The sequence below is a fragment of the Podarcis muralis genome, chromosome 17 (genome assembly GCF_964188315.1).
Source record: "Podarcis muralis chromosome 17, rPodMur119.hap1.1, whole genome shotgun sequence".
Taxonomy (NCBI): domain Eukaryota; kingdom Metazoa; phylum Chordata; class Lepidosauria; order Squamata; family Lacertidae; genus Podarcis; species Podarcis muralis.
The window spans coordinates 36,999,159-37,022,454 of NC_135671.1; the positions used below are offsets into that span (position 1 = coordinate 36,999,159).

The window sequence follows — 23,296 nt, forward strand, 5'->3', positions numbered from 1 at the left end:
TGCTTCTGGGTCGCCACGGAGCGCAACCCGAAAAGGCTTAACCTGAAGCGACTTCAGCCGGAGGTATGACTGCATGTTTAGGTTAGCTTCCAGGGGCTTCGTTATGAAACTAGTGAAGAGTGTACTGAAGTGTTTTGTCTGTTCCTCCTTGGTTCAAGACGGGGATGCAAGAAGTCACCACATCCCTCCTGCACAGAGGACCAGTCTGCATGTTCGCTGCACAGCATCCTGCTTTTCTTGTTAAGGCCCAACACCCTGAGACGATCCACTGCAGCACACAAGTGTTTTCATATATTTTTATTTAAATTTCAATTAAATTAAATCCTCAATTAGAAAAAAAACCCCACCCAATTTTTAAAAATTGCAAACTCAAGAGTTGCACAAAGTGCAAGGAGACAGGACAGAGAAGAGTAGTTTGAGGTGGATCGAGAAGATCTGTTGCAGGCTTTGCCCTAAAGAGGACACCTGGTGTCCATCTTGATTGGGTGCAAACCTGTACCAGATGTAGAAAGGAGTTCACCCCCCACAACATATACACACACACCAAACACCTGATCTATAGAGAAAAAAGCACCCAGAGCTTGAAAGCAGGCAATTAATAATGGCAACTTGAAAGTCAATGATCAACAAGGGTCAACCCAGGAGAGGTGAGATAAGTTCAGAGGTCACAGTGGAAAGGTCAAAACCAAAGTTCAAGGGTTCCCAGGTAAGAGACTGCAGTTGGAAGTTCCTAGGGCACAGTGCAGAGGTTCAAAAGACCATCACTCCAAAGGTTCAAGACAGAAGGGTTAATTCATGTTCAAAAGGTCACAGTTGAGAGGTCAAAAGGCCACAATGGAAAAGAAACACAACCAAAGTTCAAAGACCACCAGAGAAAGGAGTTAAGGTTCTTCACAGAAGGGTCACATCTAAAGATCAAAGGTCACCATGGAAAAGAGAGCGCTCAAGGGTCCCTGAGGAAAGGTGAGGGGATTTCAACGGTTGCGATGGAGAGGTCACTTGAAGAGGATCCCTGGCGAGGGGTCGCGAGTCAAAGCAGTCATGGCGGACGGAGCAAAGGTCCCTGGTTCCAAGCCTAAATCCCGATTTCATACTTGGATTCTTGTGGCCAAAGTCCAGAAGGTGGAAGTCAGGTCTAGGCAACGACGCAATTCTTGTCCCGGACCACTCGCAGCCTTCGGCGCTGCCGCTTACGTATCGAGTCAGTGGGTGGCGTGGACTCTGTGGGGCTAGCCCCGCCTCGTAAATGGGGGGGCAGGGGTATCGGCTCCCCCAGAAAATACCCTTCCTCCTCCGAGGAGGAATCAGAGGAATCGGAAGAGCTGAAGTCCCATCCCCGGGGCGGGTAACGCCGGTGCCAGGCAGGAAAAGCCCCCTCGGAAGCGGAGTAGGAGAGGCTCCCTCCTCTGCCCTCCGCTGCGCCTTTCCTTGGCGGCCGCCAGCCCTGGCTCCCCAGGTTGAGAGAGTTGTCCGAGGTGGAGCGAGGGTGTCCCCGGCTAACACTTCCGTTCTGAAGCAGCTGGGCGTCGACGGAGGTCTGCTCAAGACCAGGAGCACTGGGCTCCCCCGAGACCAGGGGCTCCCGGAAGCTAACTCGGGGTGCCCCTCCCCGGGCAAAGCTCGCCATCCCCAGCTCAGGCCCCTCGATGGGTCGCAGCTGGGCAGATGCTTGGAGTTTGGAAGCTGAGCTGCTGCTCCAGTCTGGGATCTTGGAGGGGTGGATGCCCAGTTCTGGCATAGAATGGCGTAAGGGGGATGTGCGTTGGAAACACGGTCGCTTCTCAGTCCCTGGGGGAGGGGAGAAACAAGACTGTTAGAGAAAGAGGGCCGGACTCCAAATGATAATAATAATAATAATAATAATAATAATAATAATAATAATAATAATAATACAATAGTACCTCTGGATGTGAACAGGATCCGTTCCGGAGCCCCGTTCGCATCCTGAAGCGAATGCAACCCGCATCTCTGTGCCTGCGCGTGTCGCAATTCGCCGCTTCCGCAAATGTGTGTGACGTCATTTTGAGCGTCTGTGCATGCGCAAGCGGCAAATAATAATAATAATAATAATAATAATAAATTTTATTTAAATCCCACCCTCCCCAGCTGAAGCCGGGCTCAGAGCAGCTAACAACAGTAAAAATAACACAGTTTACATAAAATCATAATCATTTAATTGAAATACATTCTAAAATCAATTCAGAGTCAAATTAATGGCAACCATTGGGCTAGAGTTCTATGAGGACTACCAAAGGAGGGGGTCAGACTGTGCCTTGGCCAAAGGCCTGGTGGAACAGCTCTGTCTTGCAGGCCCTGCGGAAAGATGTCAAGTCCCGCAGATCGGGGCCACGGCTGAAAAAGCCCTGGTTCTGGTTGAGGCCAGCCTAACCTCCCTGTGGCCCAGAATCTCCAAAATGTTTTTATTTGAAGACCGTAAGGTCCTCCATGGGACATACCAGGAGAGGCGGTCCCGTAGGTACGAGGGTCCTAGGTCGTATAGGGCTTTAAAGGTTAAAACCAGCACCTTAAACCTGACCCTGTACTCCACTGGGAGCCAGTGCAACTGGTATAGCACCAGGTGAATGTGATCCCACAGCGAGGACCCCATAAGGAGTCTTGCCGCGGCATTCTGCACCCGCTGGAGTTTCTGGGTCAGCCTCAAGGGAAGGCCTTCCCAAATAACATCCAGAAGTTTGTGGTGGTGATAAGATGCCACATTCCCTCCTGAAAAATCCACCAACACACTTGGTTCTGCCTCACCTATTCCTGGCTCCTGGTCCATGGCTGGTGGGGGGCAAGTGGAAGTACCCCGAGATGTACATTTGACTGGCTCCTCGCAACTCTGGCTGCAGCCCGAGCCGTTGCTGTCTGGATCCGAGAGCTCCTCTGTTTCCGTCGGCACCTCCTCCCCGGCTCCAGATAAGCCACTCCAGCTCCTTCGGATCCTCGGGGCCGAATTAGCGGGTGCCGGCTGCCCTCCAAAGGAAATGGAGCGGGCGACGTGGGAGGAGGAGGGCGAGCGCTGGGCCTGAACCCGCCGTTGCTGCCAGCTGGCTCGCCGGGAGTCTTGGGAGCGGGCGCTCTGGAAGGCCGAGTCGCAGGAGTCCGAGCCGTTGGGGTCCTCGCCCAGGCTACAGGCCCGAGAGCAGAAGATCTGGCCCTGCTTGGGCAGGAAGGGCTTCCCCAGCAGGGGCTGGTGGCAGCGGGAGCAGCTGAAGCAAGCATCTGTGGCATGCCAGTGCTGGCCCTCGTAGGTCATCTGGCCCTGGTCAATGCCTGCGGGGAAAGGAAAAGGCCAGACCAGGGGACAGGTCAGTGCTTCATTACTACACAAGCACACAATGAAGATCTGGGGACAGGGTGGCTACAAATCAATGATTAAAAAAAAATAAAAACAAAATCGTATTTTTTTTATTTACATCAGTTTTTTAAAAAAAAAATAATCAGATTTTTTAAAATTTAAAATGGATTTTTAAAATAAAATGCTTTTGGATGAAAAATCTTTCTAAAGGAAGTTTTCCATTTAAGATACATTATAGTCCAAAGGCTATTCATTAGGAAATAAGGATTTGTTTTAAGTTTTTCATGTGTGCTGAAACTCAGTCTAAGGTTTTGGGTTTTTAAAAAAAAACACGTTTAACCACATCAGTTAACAAACAAGGATACATACGCTATAATGTTATTGTTTTAGTTAAATAAATTGTTATTAAGGAAATGATTATTCTTCTCCTTCCAATAAAGTACAGCAGAAAGGTTGTCCAAATATAAACAGTTAACTTATTAAACCTCACAATAATTTCATAATTATCTGTCTATGTATTTCTAATAGTATAACCAAATCAGTAATTTTGGATATAACTGTAAAAACTACTCTGAAAATTTATTATTCCAAAAATCAAACCTTCATCTGCTTGTAAATATTAAGATTATACCAGAAAGAATGAATCTTTCTGTAAAAAAAAATTTTAAATCAAGTCTTACTGACTAGTGATTTAAATTGTGATTTAAAACGTGATTTAAATTGATTTGATTTAAATCAAACCCGCCCTATCTGGGGATCATGTCATGGGCTGGGAGCAAAAGTGGGGTTCGGGGGAGTGCGACGGGTTTTTGCCTGCACTGGGCACCGAGAGGCCGCCACAACAATGACAAACATCGCAAGGCGAGAGGCGCCAAATTTTGGCATCTCACAGGGCGATGCTGAAATTCTAAACCCCAAGTCTGCCACTGCTGGGAGTTTTCCCCATTGCAGCTGTCTGTGGCTCCACCGCAGCCGGAACTGAGTTTTCCCAATGCTAAAGAAACACTCTGCAAACACAGCGTTCAAGTTGACTGAGCCCTGGCGTGGAAACCATGTTCTGGAGACAAACCTTGTCTTCCTTCCCCATAAAGCATAAAGGTAAAGGGACCCCTGGCCATTAGGTCCAGTTGTGGCCGACTCTGGGGTTGCGGCACTCATCTCGCTTTATTGGCCGAGGGAGCCGGCGTATAGCTTCCGGGTCACGTGGCCAGCATGACTAAGCTGCTTTTGGCGAACCAGAGCAGCGCACGGAAACGCCGTTTACCTTCCCGCCGGAGCGGTACCTATTTATCTACTTGCACTTCATGCTTTCGAACTGCTAGGTTGGCAGGAGCAGGGACCAAGCAACAGGAGCTCACCCCGTCGCGGGGATTCGAACCACCGACCTTCTGATCGGCAAGCCCTAGGCTCTGTGGTTTAACCCACAGCGCCACTCGCGTCCCACGTGAAGCATAGCCTGATCCAATTATCTGAGAATTCATAAATAGGAACCCGCAAATGGCCCCCCCATGAGAATTGCCAGGAGAACACTCTTCCCAAACTCCCCCCTTGCCCAGTGCCCACCTCATCTACTGCCCCATTTCTTACAAAAAGTCCACCTGGAAACCTTATTTCTGGAAGCCAAATAAACTGTGCAGAAAGCACCCGCCTATTCAAAACAGCTCTGGGCGTCCATACCAATGTGCTCGCCACAGGCGTCACAGTACTCTGCGTAGAGGCTCTCATAGCAGCGGCAGCAGTAGGGGCGGCTCTGGCGCATGATGTACCGCTGCCCGCCCAGCGCCTCCTCGCACTCGAAGCAGCAGAAATGGCGCATGTGCCAGTGGCGGCCTTCGGCCTCTGTGCATTCGTCTGCAAAGATAATCTGTTGGGCAGGGCAAGAAAGGGAGCCACAAGTCAGAGGGGAGGAGAGTAAACAGAAGGCAGGCGCCTGCAGCCCTTTGTGGGGAATCCCAGTCAACACAACAACTTTGAGCAACTCAGACAAGTGAGCCAAGGGGCAAAGAGGAAAATGTGGAGGAGGGGAGCCCAACGGCATTAAGCCAACCAGAAAATCCCTTCTGGAACTCAAGGAACAGCAAACAGTTGTCGCCTATTCATGAAGTAACGTCCCAGGAGAGCTATACCAAGTGCCCTTTCTGAACACGTAGAAATCTGCTCTGCCAGGGAGGTCTTTCCCTTTGGTTCCTCGCTGGAAGTGGTTTACAATAATAAAAACGACAGGTATTTTTTTAAAAAATCAGCATTACTAAAACCAAGAAAGAAACAGTCATAGAAATAAAAATAGACTCCAAATTCCAATGACATAATTATGATCCATCAAGGAAACAAGGGCAAAAATGACTTGAGTCTTTAAGGCTTTCCCAAAACACAAGGTTGCAGAAATGGGATGGCAGGTGTAGATACTAGCTGAGTTAAGCCAAAAAGGTTTCCCTTACTTTAAGAGTAAGAAGAGTCCTGGTGGATCAGGCCAAAGGCCCATCCTAGCAGAACCTGAGCTCAGCGGAGCTCTCCCGACCTGTAACTCTCAGCTAATAGTATTCAGAGGCTGACTTCCTCTGATAATGGAGGTGGAACACCTGTGGATTTATCCTCCATGAATTGGTCAAAACCCCTTTTGCAGCCAACACTGTAAAAGGCCATCACTACACTTTCTAGGGAGATGTAGTTCCGATTTCATGCTTTTGTGCTTTATATTTACATTGGTTTTCATTGTAAGCCACCCAGAAATGTTGTGGAGCGGCATACAAATGCCGTAAGTAAGTAAAAAAGTAAGTGTGTGTGTGTGTGTGGACCTATATATATATATGTGTGTGTGTGGACCTATATATATATGGACCCAAATGTTTTTTTAAAAGGCTGCCTTACAAAAATTGCCAGGAAGACACTTGTTCCTCTTTGCCCTTTCTCAGCTTTCCCTTCCATCATAATAACTAATGGCAGCCATGGGTGGTGAACCAGTGCCCAATTTTTGCTTTTAAACCTAAAAACTAGTCACCCCCCCCATCCCACAGTCATATCTCCTGACATTCTGTGTAGTGTTACATCATTTAAAATTGAAATAGAAATTTGCTTCTTGACTCAGCAAAACTAGGTCTGATCAACGTCTGGCATAAAAGCATGCGACCTGGTGCACAATTTGGAGAAGAAATCTCAAAACGTGAGTGAGCATGTGCATGTGTATCAGGGCTGCCAAAATTCAAAAAGTGAAAATCTGGACTGACATGGGTTGCCATACATATGGACTTTCCCAGGCATTTTAGAATAGAATAGAATAGAACATAATTTATTTATACCCCGCCCATCTGGCTGGGTTTCCCAAGCCACTCTGGGCGGCTTCCAACAGAGTAATAAAATACAGTGGTCTGTTAAACATTCAAAGCCTCCCTAAACAGGGCTGCCTTCAGGTGTCTTCTAAAAGTCTGGTAGTTGTTCTTCTCTTTGACATCTGGTGGGAGGGCGTTCCACAGGGTGGGTGCCACTCCCGAGAAGGCCCTCTGCCTGGTTCCCTGTAGCTTGGCTTCTCACAGCAAGGGAACCACCAGAAGGCCCTCGGCGCTGGACCTCAGTGTCCGGGCAGAACGATGGGGGTGGAGACGCTCCTTCAGGTATACTGGACCGAGGCCGTTTAGGGATTTAAAGGTCAGCACCAACACTTTTTTGTTTTTTGCTGATTTCTGCCCAGACACTGCTTCTGACTGCAGTATTCTGGGTTTCTCTAGGAAATTCCAGATTTATGGCAACCCTAGTATCCATCCATCCATCCATCCATCCATCCAATATCCCCACCCTGTGGCCTTCAGAGTGTCTGCCACAAACCCTCACCTCATCGCAGGCCTCACATCGCGGTTTGAGGCGCTCGGCGTGGTGACGCCCACAGTAGATCTTGCCGCCCTGGTAGAAGTAGATGAGGTCAACGAGGAGCTCCCGGCAGGTGGTGCAGACAAAGCACTGTGGGTGCCAGCAGGCGCCATGCCCAGCCCGGCTGGCAAAGACCGCAATGTCCCCACCACATATCTGCTTCCCGCACTGCCAAGGGAAGAGAAACCAAGAGCACTTAAGACTTACATAGCACTTTGCAAAGGGTCCAAAGCACCACACAAACGTTACAGAAGCCACAGGCTCTCCATCTCTGCTTTAAACCCAAACTTTCCAAGGCAGTGATCACCTTTCGAGACTTTTAATTCAAGGTGCTGCTTATTCGCCAGAGTGCCATAAATCAGACCAGGCCTTAACCATGCTACTGTTTTCTCCCATATAACCCTGTGAGACTACAGGCCTTCAGGGAAGGATATTTCCTCTTCAGAAATAAGACTCTCCAAGGCTCACGGCAGGGCCTCCTCAGGGGTGGCACCACAACTGTCACCCTCCATTAGGAAGCCACACTTCTTCTGGGGCTGCTCACAAAAACAGTTTGGTTTACACAAGAAGAGTTTTTAGGGGTTTTTGAATGTCTTATGTAGATTTTTCAATTTCATTGTTCTGTATGGGACAATGACAATAAAGATATTGTATCGTATTGTAAGGGACGCAGGTGGCGCTGTGGGTTAAAGCCTCAGCACCTAGGACTTGCCGATCGAAAGGTCGGCCGTTCGAATTCCTGCGGCGGGGTGCGCTCCTGTCGTTCGGTCCCAGCGCCTGCCAACCTAGCAGTTCGAAAGCACCTTCGGGTGCAAGTAGATAAATAGGGACCGCTTACTAGCGGGAAGGTAAACGGTGTTCCGTGTGCTGCGCTGGCTTGCCAGAGCAGCGATGTCACGCTGGCCACGTGACCCGGAAGTGTCTGCGGACAGCACTGGCTTCCGGCCTATAGAGTGAGATGAGCGCACAACCCTAGAGTCTGGCAAGACTGGCCCGTACGGGCAGGGGTACCTTTACCTTTACCTATCGTATTGTAAGCTTTATGAGGGTGAGCGTGCTCTGAAATGACCTTGTTGGTGCTCTATTGCTTTTGTGCACAGTTTGTATTTCTAAACATTTCTTGTTTCATTTGAGAATTTTCGCTGAAAGGCAATCAATATAACTTAAATAAAAAAGAGAAGAACAGAGCTGAGGGTTGGGATTTTTGTGTGCATTAAAATAGCCAAGTACCTCATCTGAACACTAGATGTTGCTGTTGCTCCTCCAATGTATTTTAACTCTCCTCTTGTACCAGGAGCCAAAATTCAAAATTTCCATGTGGGAGGTGCAACTCCTGGCCCACATATTTCCTCTTCCAAATTTTTTAGAGACCAACCCTTCCTGTGTATCACAGAATGCAAATACAGTGGAACAGAGCTACCTTCATAACTTTCTTGGGGAATTGCCATGTGTGTGTGTGTGTCTGTGTGTGTGTGTGTGTGTGTACGCACACACACAAGAATCCAGGAGCCATAACACACTGCCTACTGCAGCATCTGCCAGCGTAGTGCCCTCCAGTTGCTTGGGGGGCTGCAACTCCCCCCGCAACATGCTCGCTGGGACCGACTGTCGTCCACCAACATGAGAGGGCGAGGAAGGAGGCATGTGGCAGCAACACTAAGGCTGGAAGGAGGCTCTCGCCAGGGGACTGCAGTAGCTGTCAGAAATGCCAACTGCTACAATTGCCCAGGTTCACAACAAGGAGTGAATCAGAGCCATGCCAACAATTCTTATCTCCGACATGCAGAGATGGGTGGAGAATGGAGCTCTTTACCAACACACAATGGCCCAGGAATGACCCGGAATAGAAGCAAGGGTGTGTTCTGGGATCACCCTGGAATTTGCTGCCCTTGCCAACAGATCACAAACCTGATTCAACTTCCAGTGAAGCAACCTCAGCATCGAAAGAGCAACTTATGCAAGCCCCACTCGCGTAGAATTCCCTAGAGCACCAGCACCAGCATGGGAAGGAACAGCATGAATCTAGAGACCAGCCTAAGTAGCGCTTGCACACATGACCACGGAGATGCTGGTCCTGAACACCAGGAAAGACCATTCACACCACACAAATTGGGCCTAAGTGTGGACACAGGTGGTGCTGTGGTGTAAACCACTGAGCCTTGGGCTTGCCGATCGGAAGGTCGGTGGTTCAAATGCCACGACGGGGTGAGCTCCCGTTGCTCAGTCCCTGCTCCCCGCCCACCTAGCAGTTTGAAAGCATGTCAAAGTGCAAGTAGATAAATAGGTACCACTCCAGTAGGAAGGTAAATGGCGTTTCCGTGCACTGCTCTGGTTCACTAGAAGCGGCTTAGTCATGCTGGCCACATGACCTGGAAAAACTGTCTGCGGACAAATGTCTGCTCCCTCGGCCAGTAAAGCAAGATGAGCGCCGCAACCCCAGAGTTGTTCGCAACTGGACTTAACTGTCAGGGGTCCTTTACCTTTTTGGATCTAATTATGAAGCCCAACTGATAAGACCTGAACTTTTGAATTCAGGTTCAGCCCAGTGGATTTAACAAGCCACCAGAGGTTTGTAATGGCTTCTACACATTGAGCTGAACCCCGAGAATCTGCTGTTGCGAGTGCTAAACTAGACGTTGGATGAAATATTTTTGTTTAGTTAACACGTCTCCCTCTAAAAACCAGTAAGGGGCAGAGGAGGAGGCCACAATTTGATGAGCAAGGGTGACCGCTTCTCCCTGCTCTCCTCCTCTCGGCCTGAGCACGCCATGTCTGGAGACGCCAGCTGGACAAAGTTGACCCAGAGAGTGTGGAATGCATGGTGAGAAGTGGCAAGCGGAAAAAGGGCTAAGCAAGTTTCTCCCACCTGCCACTTCTCCTCTTCAAAATCCCAGACCCTCTCTGCTGCTGCTGCTGCTGCTTTCTCAATGTTCAGCAGTGGACTGGGCTGCCAGCCCCACTGGTCTTCTACCAGATATCTAGCTTGGCTCTGAAGACTTCTCTGTGTTCAGTCTCCCAACCATTCTTCAACCCTGCCCTGCTTCTCAAACTGTTGACACTGGCAGTGCCAGAGTGAGGCCCAATACCTGCTCGCAAATGGCTCCGGTTATGGTGACGGGGAAGAGGCGGACAGTCCCACGTCCCAGGTTCTCTCGCTTTCGTTGCTGTGAGAATAACTTCAGTTCTTTCGCTTCTTCCTCTTCCAGAGAGCTGCAGTACTGAGCCTGGGCAGAGATTTTGGGGGGAGAGGGGAGAGAAGAGTTAGTCAATGAGGGCCCAAAGCAACACTGTCAAGATGTCTTCTCGTCTTTGGGGCAGGGTGTCTGCTGCTGTTCCAGAGGCGCTTTGCCTATGTCCCCAAAGGCAGCCCCCAAAGAAAACGACATGTTGTAATTAAAACCAAGACCAAAAAAAGAGGACTCAGCTGCTTAGCTCTCACTCTGGTTCCAGGCCTGGGGCACAAAGATCAAAGGCAGCGGCAACAAGTAGAGCCACACAGCCCTGCAGCCAGGCAGTGACTGGAGGGAAGGTGAAACTTTATAAGAAGGAAAATAAATAAAATGTTTGCCCTGCAAGGATGAAACCGCACAGCACGTCAAAAGAGATGTCAGTGCATATCTGAAGGTCTTTTTCCAGACTATGTCTTAACGCACAGAATTCACAGTGGTTACCCATACAATCTGCAAATAGAGGTGGGTGGGATTCAGATAGTGCTGCCTCCACCATCAAAACTGTCCCTGGAAAATCGTATTTTTCCTGCACTGAAGCTGCAAATTGCTAAGAAAACACAATTGGCCCCTTTTGGAATGATGTTGTTATTATTTACAAAGCACCACCGACGTAACACGGCGATTTACAGAGTTAACATTAAGAAGCAAGGCAGGGCTCTGCCCCAATGGGCTAACCATCTTAACTACTGTACAGCATCTAATGGTGTCTGTGACACAACAGTCAATCCCTACTCTCTTAGCGCCATTTTGAAATGTCTGTCTTCTTTCCCATTCCATGCAAGTACAGATTGTGATAGAGTTCACCTTCAGCTTTTGACAATGACAGGGAGGGGGCTGGCTTTTTTGAGGGGGGGTGGAGATTCTGAACTTGACTCTTAGCTTGTGTCCCCCTAACAGCCATCGCCTCAATCACAGGTTGTGTCTTACTTTTTGAAACCCAAACTTGGTTTTTAGTCCACGTTTAAAAATGTGGTGAGATTCAAACTGGGAACTCCAGGCCAGGTCCTGGAGGTAAATAAACTACAGAGGCCACCTTAACCCTCCCTCCATCCCTTCCATCCTGATTGGCTACCGATGGACGGACGTGGGACAGCGCCTATAGAAACCTCTTGGGTTGCACAGCGCTGCAGTTCACATCAAATGCTGGCCTACCTGTCTCGTCCTTGTCCCACCCTCCTGCCCCACCTGGGGGAACCCACCGGATACTCAGCCTTCGGCTCCAGCCAACCATTGCCCCAGGACAAGGCGCACCCTTGGAATGGCAGCCCAGTTTTGTTAACCTGGCACCTGTCGGATGAGGACTGCAGTCCTTGCCTGGTACTAGCCGGCCTTCCCAAAATCCCTTGGTAAAGGGCCATGTTGTTTTATAGCACCCTGAATGAGGAAATCACTACTGTACTCTTGTTTCCATCGTGATGAATGGCATCATCGGGCGTCTTCCAACCCTCTCATTACAAGGAAGGATAAACCGCAGTCCCCACAGCTGGTTTCCCTAATACTAATCAGGATCTTTATCTGATCCTTTCCCCCCTCCCCACCGTCCTCATCTTGGGAAGGTTCGAGAGCCCTAATCTTTTTCAATCTCTCCGTGTGCAGAAACTCTTCCAGTTCCCTCATCTCCCTGTGTTTTCTGGCCTTGTTCCTTTGGTTCCAGAGAAAGGACCCACAAAGCGTTTGGGAGAAAGCAAAAGTGAGGTCTATACAGGGTGGGGAGGGCACATGCCTCCAAAGATGCCATTTCCAAATTGTAGGAATCAGGTGTCTCTTTCCTGGGAAATAATCCCAGCGCCACCCTTATTAGAACTTCCAATATGAATGAGAAGTGGTTTTCTACCGTAACACTAAATACAGAGGATTTTCACCTCAGAGTCGCCAAGGGATAGCAATGCTACTCCACGCCTGTAGGAATCATGGCCAGCGGCAGCTTTCTTACCAGAAGTTCAGGTGCCAACTTTTCCCTCCTACCTCTACAAATCTCATAGAGTCCTAAAGTTTAAGGTGTTTCTGCGTTTTGTGTGTCTACACCAGGGATGGGGAACCTGCAACCCTCCAGATGTTGTTGGATTACAACAGGGGTCAGCGAGGTGTACCTCACCTGGGCAGGTTCACTCCAGTGGAGATCCCTCTGTGGGCCAGATTGTGTGTGTGTGAGCGTGCACCCGCGATTTCTGACGTCTGCATCTGCGCAGACGCAATTTCCAGCATCTGGGCATGTGTAGACGAGATTACTGGCACCACAGCAGCGAGTCCCTGTGCTACACTGGTTTAGCGTAGCGCGCGGGGACTTACCAAGCAGGCAGCTCGTGGGCCGGTTAAACGACCTCCGTGGGCCGCTTGTGGCCCATGGGCCTGAGGTTGCAGACCCCTGGATTACGACCCCCATCATCCCTGGCTATCGGTGATGCTGGTTGGGGTTGATGGAGGGCACCACAGATTCCTCACCACCGATGTAAACGGAGAACCATCCACTCACAAGGTGAAGCCAGGTCAACACCACCCGGCAGCCTATCAAATCCAGACAACTAACGGACAGAGCACCAGTTCCTGATAACAAGCAAGTATAAAGAGAGCCCAAGCCTGCCCATGCCTGGTAGTTTGAATACAAGCACAATGGAGAAAAGAAGACCATCTTCCAATATCTCAAGGGCTACCACATGCAAGGGGACGCGGGTGGCGCTGTGGGTGAAAGCCTCAGTGCCTAGGACTTGCCGATCGAAAGGTCGGCGGTTCGAATCCCCACGGCGGGGTGCGCTCCCGTTGCTCGGTCCCAGCGCCTGCCAACCTAGCAGTTCGAAAGCACCCCCGGGTGCAAGTAGATAAATAGGGACCGCTTACTAGCGGGAAGGTAAACGGCGTTTCCGTGTGCGGCTCTGGCGAGCCAGAGCAGCGATGTCACGCTGGCCACGTGACCCGGAAGTGTCTCCGGACAGCGCTGGCCCCCGGCCTCTTAAGTGAGATGGGCACACAACCCTAGAGTCGGGCACGACTGGCCCGTACGGGCAGGGGTACCTTTACCTTACCACATGGAAGATGCAGCAAGCTTGTTTTCTGCTTCTCTGGAAGTCAGGACTCGAACTCATGGCTTCAAGTTACAAGAAAAGAGATTCTGGCTAAAAATCAGGATAAACTTTCTGACGGTAAGAGTTGTTTGACAGTGGAACGGACTCCCACGAAAGGTGGCAGGCTCTCCTTCCTTGGAGATTTTTAAGCAGAGGTTGGATGGCCACCTGTCATGGATGTTTTAGCTGAGATTCCTGTATTGCAGGGGGTTGGACTAGATGACCTTTGGGGGTCCCTTGCCACTCTACAATTCGCCCAAGCAACCCAACACACGTGTGCCCATAATATCACAAAAACAGCCAGGTTCAGACCCCAGGCTCCTGGCAAGCGAAAAGAGAGGATACAAATAAAATAAAAACGAAAGCCTGCGCAAACAGCATTTTACATTTCCTGTCAGTTAATGGTCACTACACACCATCTGTCCCCATCATAAGCCAGCCCTTCCCCACGCCTATGGGGAAAGTGTTTTGCTGGCGACATCCTTGGCCGTGCATTGTGCAGAACTGGCCTAGCAATTCCGAGCAGCGAGGCTGGGAAATGGCATTGTGCTGGGCCTCTCCTTTGGAGAGCACTTAGCCTAATCATTAATCCAGCCCCCTGGGAGCAACAGACAAGAGCGCTGTGAATGGGAAGGGCAAAGGTATTTAGCACAGCAACCTTCATCCGATTACAATCTGAAGTGGAGGAGACCCCCCAGGCCACAGATCTCCCCCCCCCCCTTCACTCTTTCACCGCATACATATAATCAGCGCTGGGAATGCTCAGCAGACCTGTTCAAGTGTGGAAACTGTTTCCCCTAAGACATGGGTAGGCAAACTAAGGCCCGGGGGCCGGATCCGGCCCAATCGCCTTCTAAAGCCGGCCGGCGGACAGTCCAGGAATCAGCGTGTTTTTACATGAGTAGAATGTGTGCTTTTATTTTAAATGCATCTCTGGGTTATTTGAGGGGCATAGGAATTTGTTTATATATATTTTTCAAAATATAGTCTGGCCCCCCACAAGGTCTGAGGGTCAGTGGGCCAGCCCCCTGCTGAAAATGTTTGCTGACCCCTGAAGACCTCTACTTTTCATTAAACATTTCTAGCCCTTATTGAGACATAGTATGTGAACCACGCTTCGTGAAAAGGGTCCAAAGTGAGGGGGCAAGGGCTGGGGAGGGAACACATCTGTGTGACTTGCACGGTTTTTACATTCTGAAAAGTTCAAATTCCCCTCGATGAAAGATCTGGATTACCTTGGTGAATAATTTTTAAAAAGGAAAGCGGTGGGGAAACAGAGTATATGAAGTGCTGTGCGTTAATTAGCAGAACACACAGGACCCGTTTGGAGAAGAATGCCTGCTTTTTTCCACCCTGATTATCAGCCTGTCACACACACAGAGAGATTAATCCCAGTAGTGCAGATCGCAAACAGAGAGTGAGAGGGAACACATTGCCTGCAGAGCAGATACCTGCTGATGACTGAAGGCAGGAGGACAAAAGCCACACACAGAAAGTGAGAAGGCAAAAAATATATAAAAAACAAAAATCCCCACCTCAAGCAAGGAAGCAAAACAAACACAACCACCCTGGGGAAATTCCTTTCCAATTCTATAGCTGGCAATGGTTAAACTGCTGCCCTCCAGATATCTTGCTGGACTCCAATTCCTATCAGTCCCGGCCAGTATAGCCAGTGGTCCAGGGATGATGGGAGTTGGTAGTCTAGCAACATACAGAAGGTCACTAGTTTCCCACCACTGTGGGCCTTTGGTTTGCATGAAAGGATCTATAAACTCCCCCCCTGCCAAACGGATGGCAAGCCCAAGTTGGGGAAAGGGAAAGGGGGGGAGATCTCGAAAAATGAAGTTTGGAAAGGGAAGTAGGACTGTTTATTATTATTATCATCATCATTTATTTCATGAAATTTATATACCATTTGACTGTAAAAAATCAACACACCACCCCCAAAGCATTTTATAAAAAGATAAAAGCAAGAAAAGCAAGAAAAAATTACAACAATACTTTAAAAACAAACCAAAGGTTAAAATTCTAAAATATGTTAAAATTCACACCAGCATTTCAAAGCAGCTGGTAAAAAGGTAAAGGACCCCTGACAGTTAAGGCAAGTCACGAACAACTCTGGGGTTGCGGCGCTCATCTCGCTTTACTGGCCGAGGGAGCCGGCATTTGTCCGCAGACAGCTTCCGGGTCATGTGGCCAGCATGACTAAGCCGCTTCTGGCAAACCAGAGCAGCGCACAGAAACTGCTAGGTTGGCAGGAGCAGGGACCGAGCAATAGGAGCTCACCCTGTCGCAGGGATTCGAACCGCCGATCTTCTGATTGGCAAACCCTAGGCTCAGTGGTAGCCACAGCACCACCCGCGTAGGCTTGCCTAAATGAGGATTTTTTAGCAGGTGCTGCCACACTAAAAAGATCAAATACTCGCGAATACGGAATGGGCATTAATGTGGCATTAATGTGGCACCTGTAGGATAAGAAGTTCAAAAGCAATGGGTGTGGGGAGACAAGCACCCCCACATGCATTCCCTAACATGTGAGGGAGAAGTGTGCCGAACCGCTAGACCAGACCAGCCTGCAGCCCCCAGCTATCCAGCAGTCCCACATACAACATTAATAATAAAGGACGGTACACATAGAAGCCTCTTCCTTGTGATTAAGAACCCTGGACTGCTAATAGAAGCCTTTTGCAAACTTGCTCTATAAGGTTTTAAATTTTGGATTTGGACCAGCCCCTAGGGGGATTTTATACAGCCGTGGGGCAGCCACCAAGGGCGCCTCTGTACACGCCCTTGCTGTTCAAACACAGTGCCTGGATTGTGACAGTCACAAAGGTGCTCTCAGTAGATCTGAAAAGGCAAAGATGAAAAGGAGAGAAAGCAATGCAGGCCCGAAGGCCATAAGGGCTTTATAAATCAAAAGTCGCATACAGAATTGAGTCCTGAAAGTCATGTGAAGCCGATGCAGACGTTGAGCCCTGACTGATGTGCTCCCAGCAATTTGCCCCTGCCAGGACTTTGCACGGAGACCTCCAGGCAGTCATCAAGGGCAGCCCCACATAGGAGGGCATTGCCGCCTTTGAATGAATGAATGAATGAATGAATGAACAAAGGAATGAATGAGAGTTGCCAGCTCCTAGTCAAAGAAAATGAATGCTAATTTAAAACAAAAAAGTCTACCCTGCTTTTCTACTGTATGGGGAAGCTTTTAATATTCTATTGTGTTTTTGTATATGCTGGAAGCCGCCCAGAGTGGCTGGGGCAACCCAGTCAGGTGGGTGGAGTACAAATAATAAAATGATTATTCAAAAATATATTATTATCAATGCACTCAAAGCAATTAATAAACACACTAAACCAGCAGTAAGGAAACAGCAGACACAGAGAGAAAATCTGCAACAAATACGTGTCTGAAGAAAACTTTCCAAAACCCATCTCACAAGCAGAAAGAAAGGGAGTCTTTTGGATCTCCCCAGGGAGGGAATTCCATAAATGTGAGGCAACATCACCAAAAAGGCCCGGTCCCTAGCGCCTGCCAGCTGTATTTCTAAAGGTAGTGGACTAAACAGCAGGGCCTCAATTGCAGCCTTCAGTGACGGAGCTTGCAAAACGTACATCTGGTCACCACCCACAGGGTTACCTGTAATCAACCTGGTGGCCTCCAGATGTTGTTTGACTACAATGCCCATTATCCCCAGCCAGCACTGGATGGGACTGATGAGAGTCGTAGTTTGACCCCAGTTTACAGCATCCTTTTGAATTCTGCTGCAAAATCTGTACAGTGGTACCTCAGATTACAGGCGCTTTAGGTTACAGACTCTGCTAACCCAGAAATAGCACCTCAGGTTAAGAACTTTGCTTCAGGATGAGAACAGAAATTGTGTGGCGGTGGCACAGCGGCAGCAGGAGGCCCCATTAGCTAAAGTGGTGCTTCAGGTTAAGAACAGTTTCAGGTTAAGAACAGACCTCCAGAACGAATTAAGTTCTTAACCCGAGGTACCACTGTACTGCCAACACGACCCCTCTGAGCTCGCAAGCACACCTGTTCCCTCTTAAATCATCCTGTTCCTTCTCAGTGTGAAATAATAAAATGCCCTTCTCACCTCGCTGTCATGGGGGGGAAGCTGGTGGAGCAGCTGGCGAATGCGGTACCTTTCCCCAGGGCTGTTGACGTAGGGAACTTTGTCCTCTGGGAGGCAGCTGAAGAACTGATAGACCTGGAGGTAAAGAGAGCCATTAGTGGGTCAAACAGGGGAGACCAGAAGTGAGGCTCACAAGGACTAGAGTCCTGCTGCCCAGCAGCCCAAGCAGAGGCCTTCTGCTCCGTCTCCAAGTTTTCCAGGAGTCCAAAGAAGGCAAGTTCTTTATAGGAATGTTCAAAATGTGGAAGCAAATTTGGATTGACGCGGTGATCTCCTTCAGGCTACAACAGGCATGGCCAAACTTGGCCCTCCAGCTGTTTTGGGACTACAACTCCCATCATCCCTAGCTAATAGGACCAGTGGTCAGGGATTGTGGGAACTGTAGTCCCAAAACAGCTGGAGGGCCAGGTTTGGCCATGCCTGGGCTACATTCATAGGTATAGGTATAGGTACCCCTGCCCGTACGGGCCAGTCGTGTCCGACTCTAGGGTTGTGCGCCCATCTCACTTAAGAGGCCGGGGGCCAGCGCTGTCCGAAGACACTTCCGGGTCACGTGGCCAGCGTGACAAGCTGCATCTGGCGAGCCAGAGCCGCACACGGAAACGCCGTTTACCTTCCCGCTATAAAGCGGTCCCTATTTATCTACTTGCACCCGGGGGTGCTTTCGAACTGCTAGGTTGGCAGGCGCTGGGACTGAGCAACGGGAGCGCACCCTGCCGTGGGGATTCGAACCGCCAACCTGACGATCAGCAAGTCCTAGTCGCTGAGGTTTTACCCACAGCGCCACCCGCGTACATTCATACCACATGTTTAAAGCAAAATGATGCCCTTTTAAACAGCCATGGCTTCCCCCCAAAGGATCCTGGGAAGTGTAGTGCACAGTTCCAGGAGTAGTAACTATCAGTCCTTCTTCACAGGGAACTCTGAGAGTTGTAGCTCTATAAGGAGAACGGGACTCCTAGCAACTCTCCAAACAGTGCGCAGGGAGAGCTACTCAGGTGCACCGGATAGAGACCACTCTGAGCTCATAAGCTCAGCGCATGGCCTCAGAAAAAGCACTCTCTCTTGGTCAACATGCCCCATGGGTTCTCCTGATTATCAACAAGATAAGCAGGGTAAACACCTTATACAATGAAAGCAATGGAAAGTCTTAAAGAAATGTTTCTCAGTAATCAGCTTAAAACAAGAGCTGTGCTAATCAGATTACAGCCTGGCCTTGCTGAAGTGATCAGATTTCACAACACACCCCTACAAAAAAGGCAGCAACTGGTTTGTAATTAAATTGACACCGCCTCTTTTTAAAAACTTCCTACCATTTTGTTCTGAACAATCCTCAACTTTATTAAGGTAAAGATCAGACCAAATGACTTCCTTTAAAATAAAAAGTGCACCGATTATGATTATCCTAGCCTGACCCAATAAATTGCTTCTGAAATTTAGAATATCAGTTGATCCACTGATTTCAATGGGACCTAAGTACAACTGATTGAATCTGCAATTCTGTCTGAGAGTATATCCCATTGAATTCAATGGGGCACCCTTCTGAATACACTCCTATGGTGTTGCACTGCTAGTCTGGATCCAACCCAATGTCATCTTTGCTCTGGGGATGAGTGGAGGGACTGAATTTGCATCTTACAGAGGTAGTTTTTCTCCTCACTTGAAATGTGTCCCTGAATGCATTCTATTAGTCCCTCTTCTCAGTACACAAAAATTGCTGCCATTCACTATTATGGGTTAGTCAGAGAAGGAAAACACTTGTGACAAAAGGAAAAAACAACCCTTTATACGTTTATTTGGAACATTTATATACTGCTTTTCAGCAATGAGCTCTCAGTGAAAAATTCTTACCCTTTGCAAGATAGAGGCTTGTATCCAATGTAGCCATCTTTCCAGTGCAACAGGACTTCACCCCCACTGTGAGCCCCCTAAATCTCTTCTGGGGGTTCCCCTCCAACCCCCCCGAGCAGATTTGAGGAGGGTCCAGGGTGTGTGTGGTGGGAGAAAAGGAGGGGAAAGTCCCGTTGCACTAGTGGGAATCCTTGCACTGACAGGTCAAGGGATTTTGATACCACACACAGCCCATCATAGTTCGCACGTCATAGTAAGCCAGGAATATACCACGGCTTATTGTCTAAGTGAATTGCACCTGGCTTTCTCCTTACTGCTTGTGATGGAAGGAAACAAACCATGATCCCTGGCTTAGCATTACATCTGAACTAGAAATTGTGGTTTGCTTTGTCCCAACGAACTATGATCTGTACTGAAGATCTGCTCCAGTTTATTGATTGTCGTTTGTTGATATGAAACAGACCATAATCCTTGGTTTGGCTTAATTGTTTTCTCTGGATGCGAGCAAAGAAGAGATAAACAGTCCAGGTAGGTGCATTACAGTAAACCGTTCACTGATTTACCATGACGTGTGAACATGTTCATAATGATTAGTATTTGCTAGTTATTAAGGGCCCTAACTTACTAATGTCTGTTCATTTCAGTGGGTCTACGCTGAGCAGAACTTCCTCGGTTCCATTCCCCACCCGGTCAAAAAAATGCACTGGGTGACTTTAAGGAGAGTAGACAAGTTGGATGTTACTACAGAGTACAGTGGTACCTTGGGATGAGAATGGGATCCATTCTGGAGTCCCGTTCACATCCTGAAGCGAACGCAACCCATGTCCGCACGTCTGTGGGTTGCGTTTCGCCGCTTCCGCACATGCGCATGATGTCATTTTGACCGTCTGCGCATGCGCGCGCAGCACAACCTGGAAGTAACGCGCTCTGTTACTTCCAGGTCGTTGCGGAGCGCAACCCAAAAATACTTAACTTGAAGCACATTTATCCCGAGGTATGACTGTAAGAGTTTTAAGTAAGTTTTTTAAGCTGATAGATGGAGAATGGGAAGTCTGTTCTTTTTCTTTCTTTTACTTTTTCTGTTAAAAAATGCTTGATATTTGATGTTATTTCTGTATATTGCTTTTTCTTTGCTTTTCGAGCTTTAATAAAAAATAGCTTTTGAGGGGAAAAGTTCTTTGGGTGACTTTGGGCCAGTCATCATCTCTCAGCCTAGCGTACCTCACAGGGTTATTTTGAGGGTGAACTTGAGGGTAAGGATTTATGCTGCCGAAGGTAGGCGATGAATATATAGCGAATGTCCTTCCCAAGTGCTTTCCTGACTGCACTTTCCTTTTCACCTGTTCCTAAGGGAAGGGGCTCTCCCTCCGTTCAGTTGTATGAAATGAGGGCAAAGGGGTAGGGCGATTTCCCCTCCCTCTCCAGACCAAATGGCCCTAAAATGTCTTGAGCAGGTGGGCAGAGGACTGGGCTCCAGTGGCGTAGCGTGGGGGGTGCAGGGGGGGCCGGCCGCACTGGGCGCAATATCTGGGGTTAGGGCAAATCCACAGGTTAGGGGGCGCAAATCCACGGGTTAGGGGGCGCAAATTACTTGCCTTGCCCCGGGTGCTGACAACCCACGCTACGCCACTGCTGGGCTCTCCCTAGAAGATTTTCCTGGTTAACCTGGAGCCTGTGGAATTCTACCCTCCAGGGCAGCTGCCTGCACTCCCTACCAGGTCGAATTGGCTCCAGTCTGGCTGTGGATCTAATTTAACTCCTTCAGGAGAACGGGAATCCTGGATCCCAAAGGCCAGCGTTTGTGTCTCGGTGTGGTTATTTACTATAGTCACCAGCCTCTGCTTTTCCCTCCCCCTTCTAACAGCCAGCCTTAATAACACAAAGAGAACAGCTTGTAGTTTAAAGGGTATTATTATAATCTTAGATTATCATGACGTGGCCAAGGGTGTAGCAAGGCTTCTGGGTCAGAAAGGCCCAGAGGGGTTCATCAGAACTGCCTCCTCTCGACTTAGCAGGGCTCCAGCAGCACAGAGCATATATTTTTCTCCTTCTGAAATTTACCAATTACTTCCTCACTTATCTCCGTGACCTCCTTCAAAGAGAAAAGCTACGTGACATGAAACTGCAGCTTTGAGGGCCTCCAATTTACGCTACAGGCTTAAACTAGCTTTGGGAGTCATTCCCTCTTCCAGGGAACTCTGGGAACTGTAGTTCCAAATTGGATGGGAAGGCAGGGACATCTGTTGCTCAGGACACTCACCAAACTATGGCCCCCCGCCTGGGGATATTGTGTGTGTGTTGGGGCAGCCATGACAGTTACACTGGGACAAAACTGAGACCAAAGTAGAGAGTTTTGCATTTGAGGACACAAAACCCCAAGGTATAAACATTGCAAAAAAATTACCATACTTTTCGTCTATAAGACGCTCCCATATATAACATGCCTCCTATTTTGGGGGACTCAAATTTAAGAAAATGGGGGGAGATGGCACAGAGTTGTTCAGCTTTTTTTTGCGGAGGATTGCCCAGGGTTGTTGAGCTTCTTTTAGGGGGATCACCTGCACGCGTTGCAAAATCCACCTCCCGTCTGTCCCATCACCGGCAGAAGCTGCCAATCACACACCCAACTGCTGGAGCGTCAGCCAATCAACAACACCTTTGACGCAGCAACCCATAACACACACAGTAGCCACTGACAGCTGCAGCATCAACCAATCAAACGTCCACCCTATGCACTACCAATGTGTAAGATTACCCCCACTTTTTAGCATGATTTTTAAAGAAAAAACTGTAGTCTTATACACAGAAAAGTACAGTGATTCAATAATAAGCCTATTATTTGTTTGAAAATAATTTTAAAGATACAGTCTGACCTCGGGTTACAGATGCATCAGGTTGCGTTTTTTCAGGTTACGGACCGCCGAAACCCGGAAGTACTGGAACGGGTTACTTCCGGGTTTCGGCGGTCGCACATGCACAGAAGTGCTAAATCGCGCTTTGCGCATGCGAGTTGCGGACGCTGCGGGTTCTGAACGTGCATCCCGCATGGATCACGTTCGCAACCCGAGCGTCCACTGTACAGAAGTTCCAGTCCTGGATCCCCAACAGACCCTGGTGCAGAGGATGCTCTAGCGTTACCTGCTCAGGCTTGAGTCCTGGGGGCACCCAGGCGTATTCCTCAGAGGCGCAGCCAGAGTCGTCGTCTGAGATTGAGTGGCGCTGGAAGTCAGAGATGAGGCGGCACATCATCCTCTCCAGGTCGACAGGCACCATGCGCACCGCATGCTCCTCCCTTGGGCACTTGCAGTGTTGGCAGATCTTCCTGCAGAGGAAGGGAAACGTAATGTCTCCAGGGATACAGTCCCCGAACACCAACTTGACCCTGAGACAACTGAGCAGCCCAGCCCAGCTCTACTGCTGCCTCAAGATCCTCTTAGCACAACAGGCAGGTGCTGCTCCTCAACGCTTTGCCATAACTCGCCCGCCTGTTGAGCCCTAAGAGACACAAGCCTGACAAATCTAAAAGGCGCACCAAGTCTACACGGGGGTAGAGACCTCAAAAGTCTCTGTAACCACCAGTTATAAGGGGAAAGCAGGATTTTAAGTAGCTGAATAACAGGATAGGTTCAAACTTGATGGTGTGAAGAAAGCAGGGTGATTGGGGGGGGGACCACTCTGCTAATTCATCCTTAAAGGTAAAGGGACCCCTGACTGTTAAGTCCAGTCGCAAACAACTCTGGGGTTGCGGCACTCGTCTCGCTTTATTGGCCGAGGGAGCCGGAGTACAGCTTCCTGGTCATGTGGCCAGCATGACTAAGCCGCTTCTGGCAAACCAGAGCAGCACATGGAAACGCC

The 23,296-nt window shown here is 49.0% G+C and overlaps 1 protein-coding gene across 4 annotated transcripts in view; it reads right to left on the reverse strand.

The window, feature by feature from the left end:
- Positions 1-282: 282 nt before the first annotated feature.
- Positions 283-23,296, reverse strand: part of PRICKLE3 (prickle planar cell polarity protein 3) — a 36,002-nt gene continuing 12,988 nt past the window's right edge. For 3 of the 4 annotated variants that reach the window (XM_028712105.2, XM_028712107.2, XM_028712108.2), the window contains exons 3-9: positions 22,580-22,763; positions 17,552-17,665; positions 10,249-10,386; positions 7,127-7,330; positions 4,979-5,165; positions 2,746-3,276; positions 283-1,788 (exon numbers count right to left, since the gene is read on the reverse strand). In XM_028712105.2, coding sequence (XP_028567938.2) covers positions 1,136-1,788; positions 2,746-3,276; positions 4,979-5,165; positions 7,127-7,330; positions 10,249-10,386; positions 17,552-17,665; positions 22,580-22,714 — 1,962 coding nt within the window. In that variant the 5' untranslated portion in view covers positions 22,715-22,763 and the 3' untranslated portion in view covers positions 283-1,135. The remainder of the gene's footprint in view (positions 1,789-2,745; positions 3,277-4,978; positions 5,166-7,126; positions 7,331-10,248; positions 10,387-17,551; positions 17,666-22,579; positions 22,764-23,296) is intronic. The other variant, XM_028712106.2, reaches the window with a different exon arrangement.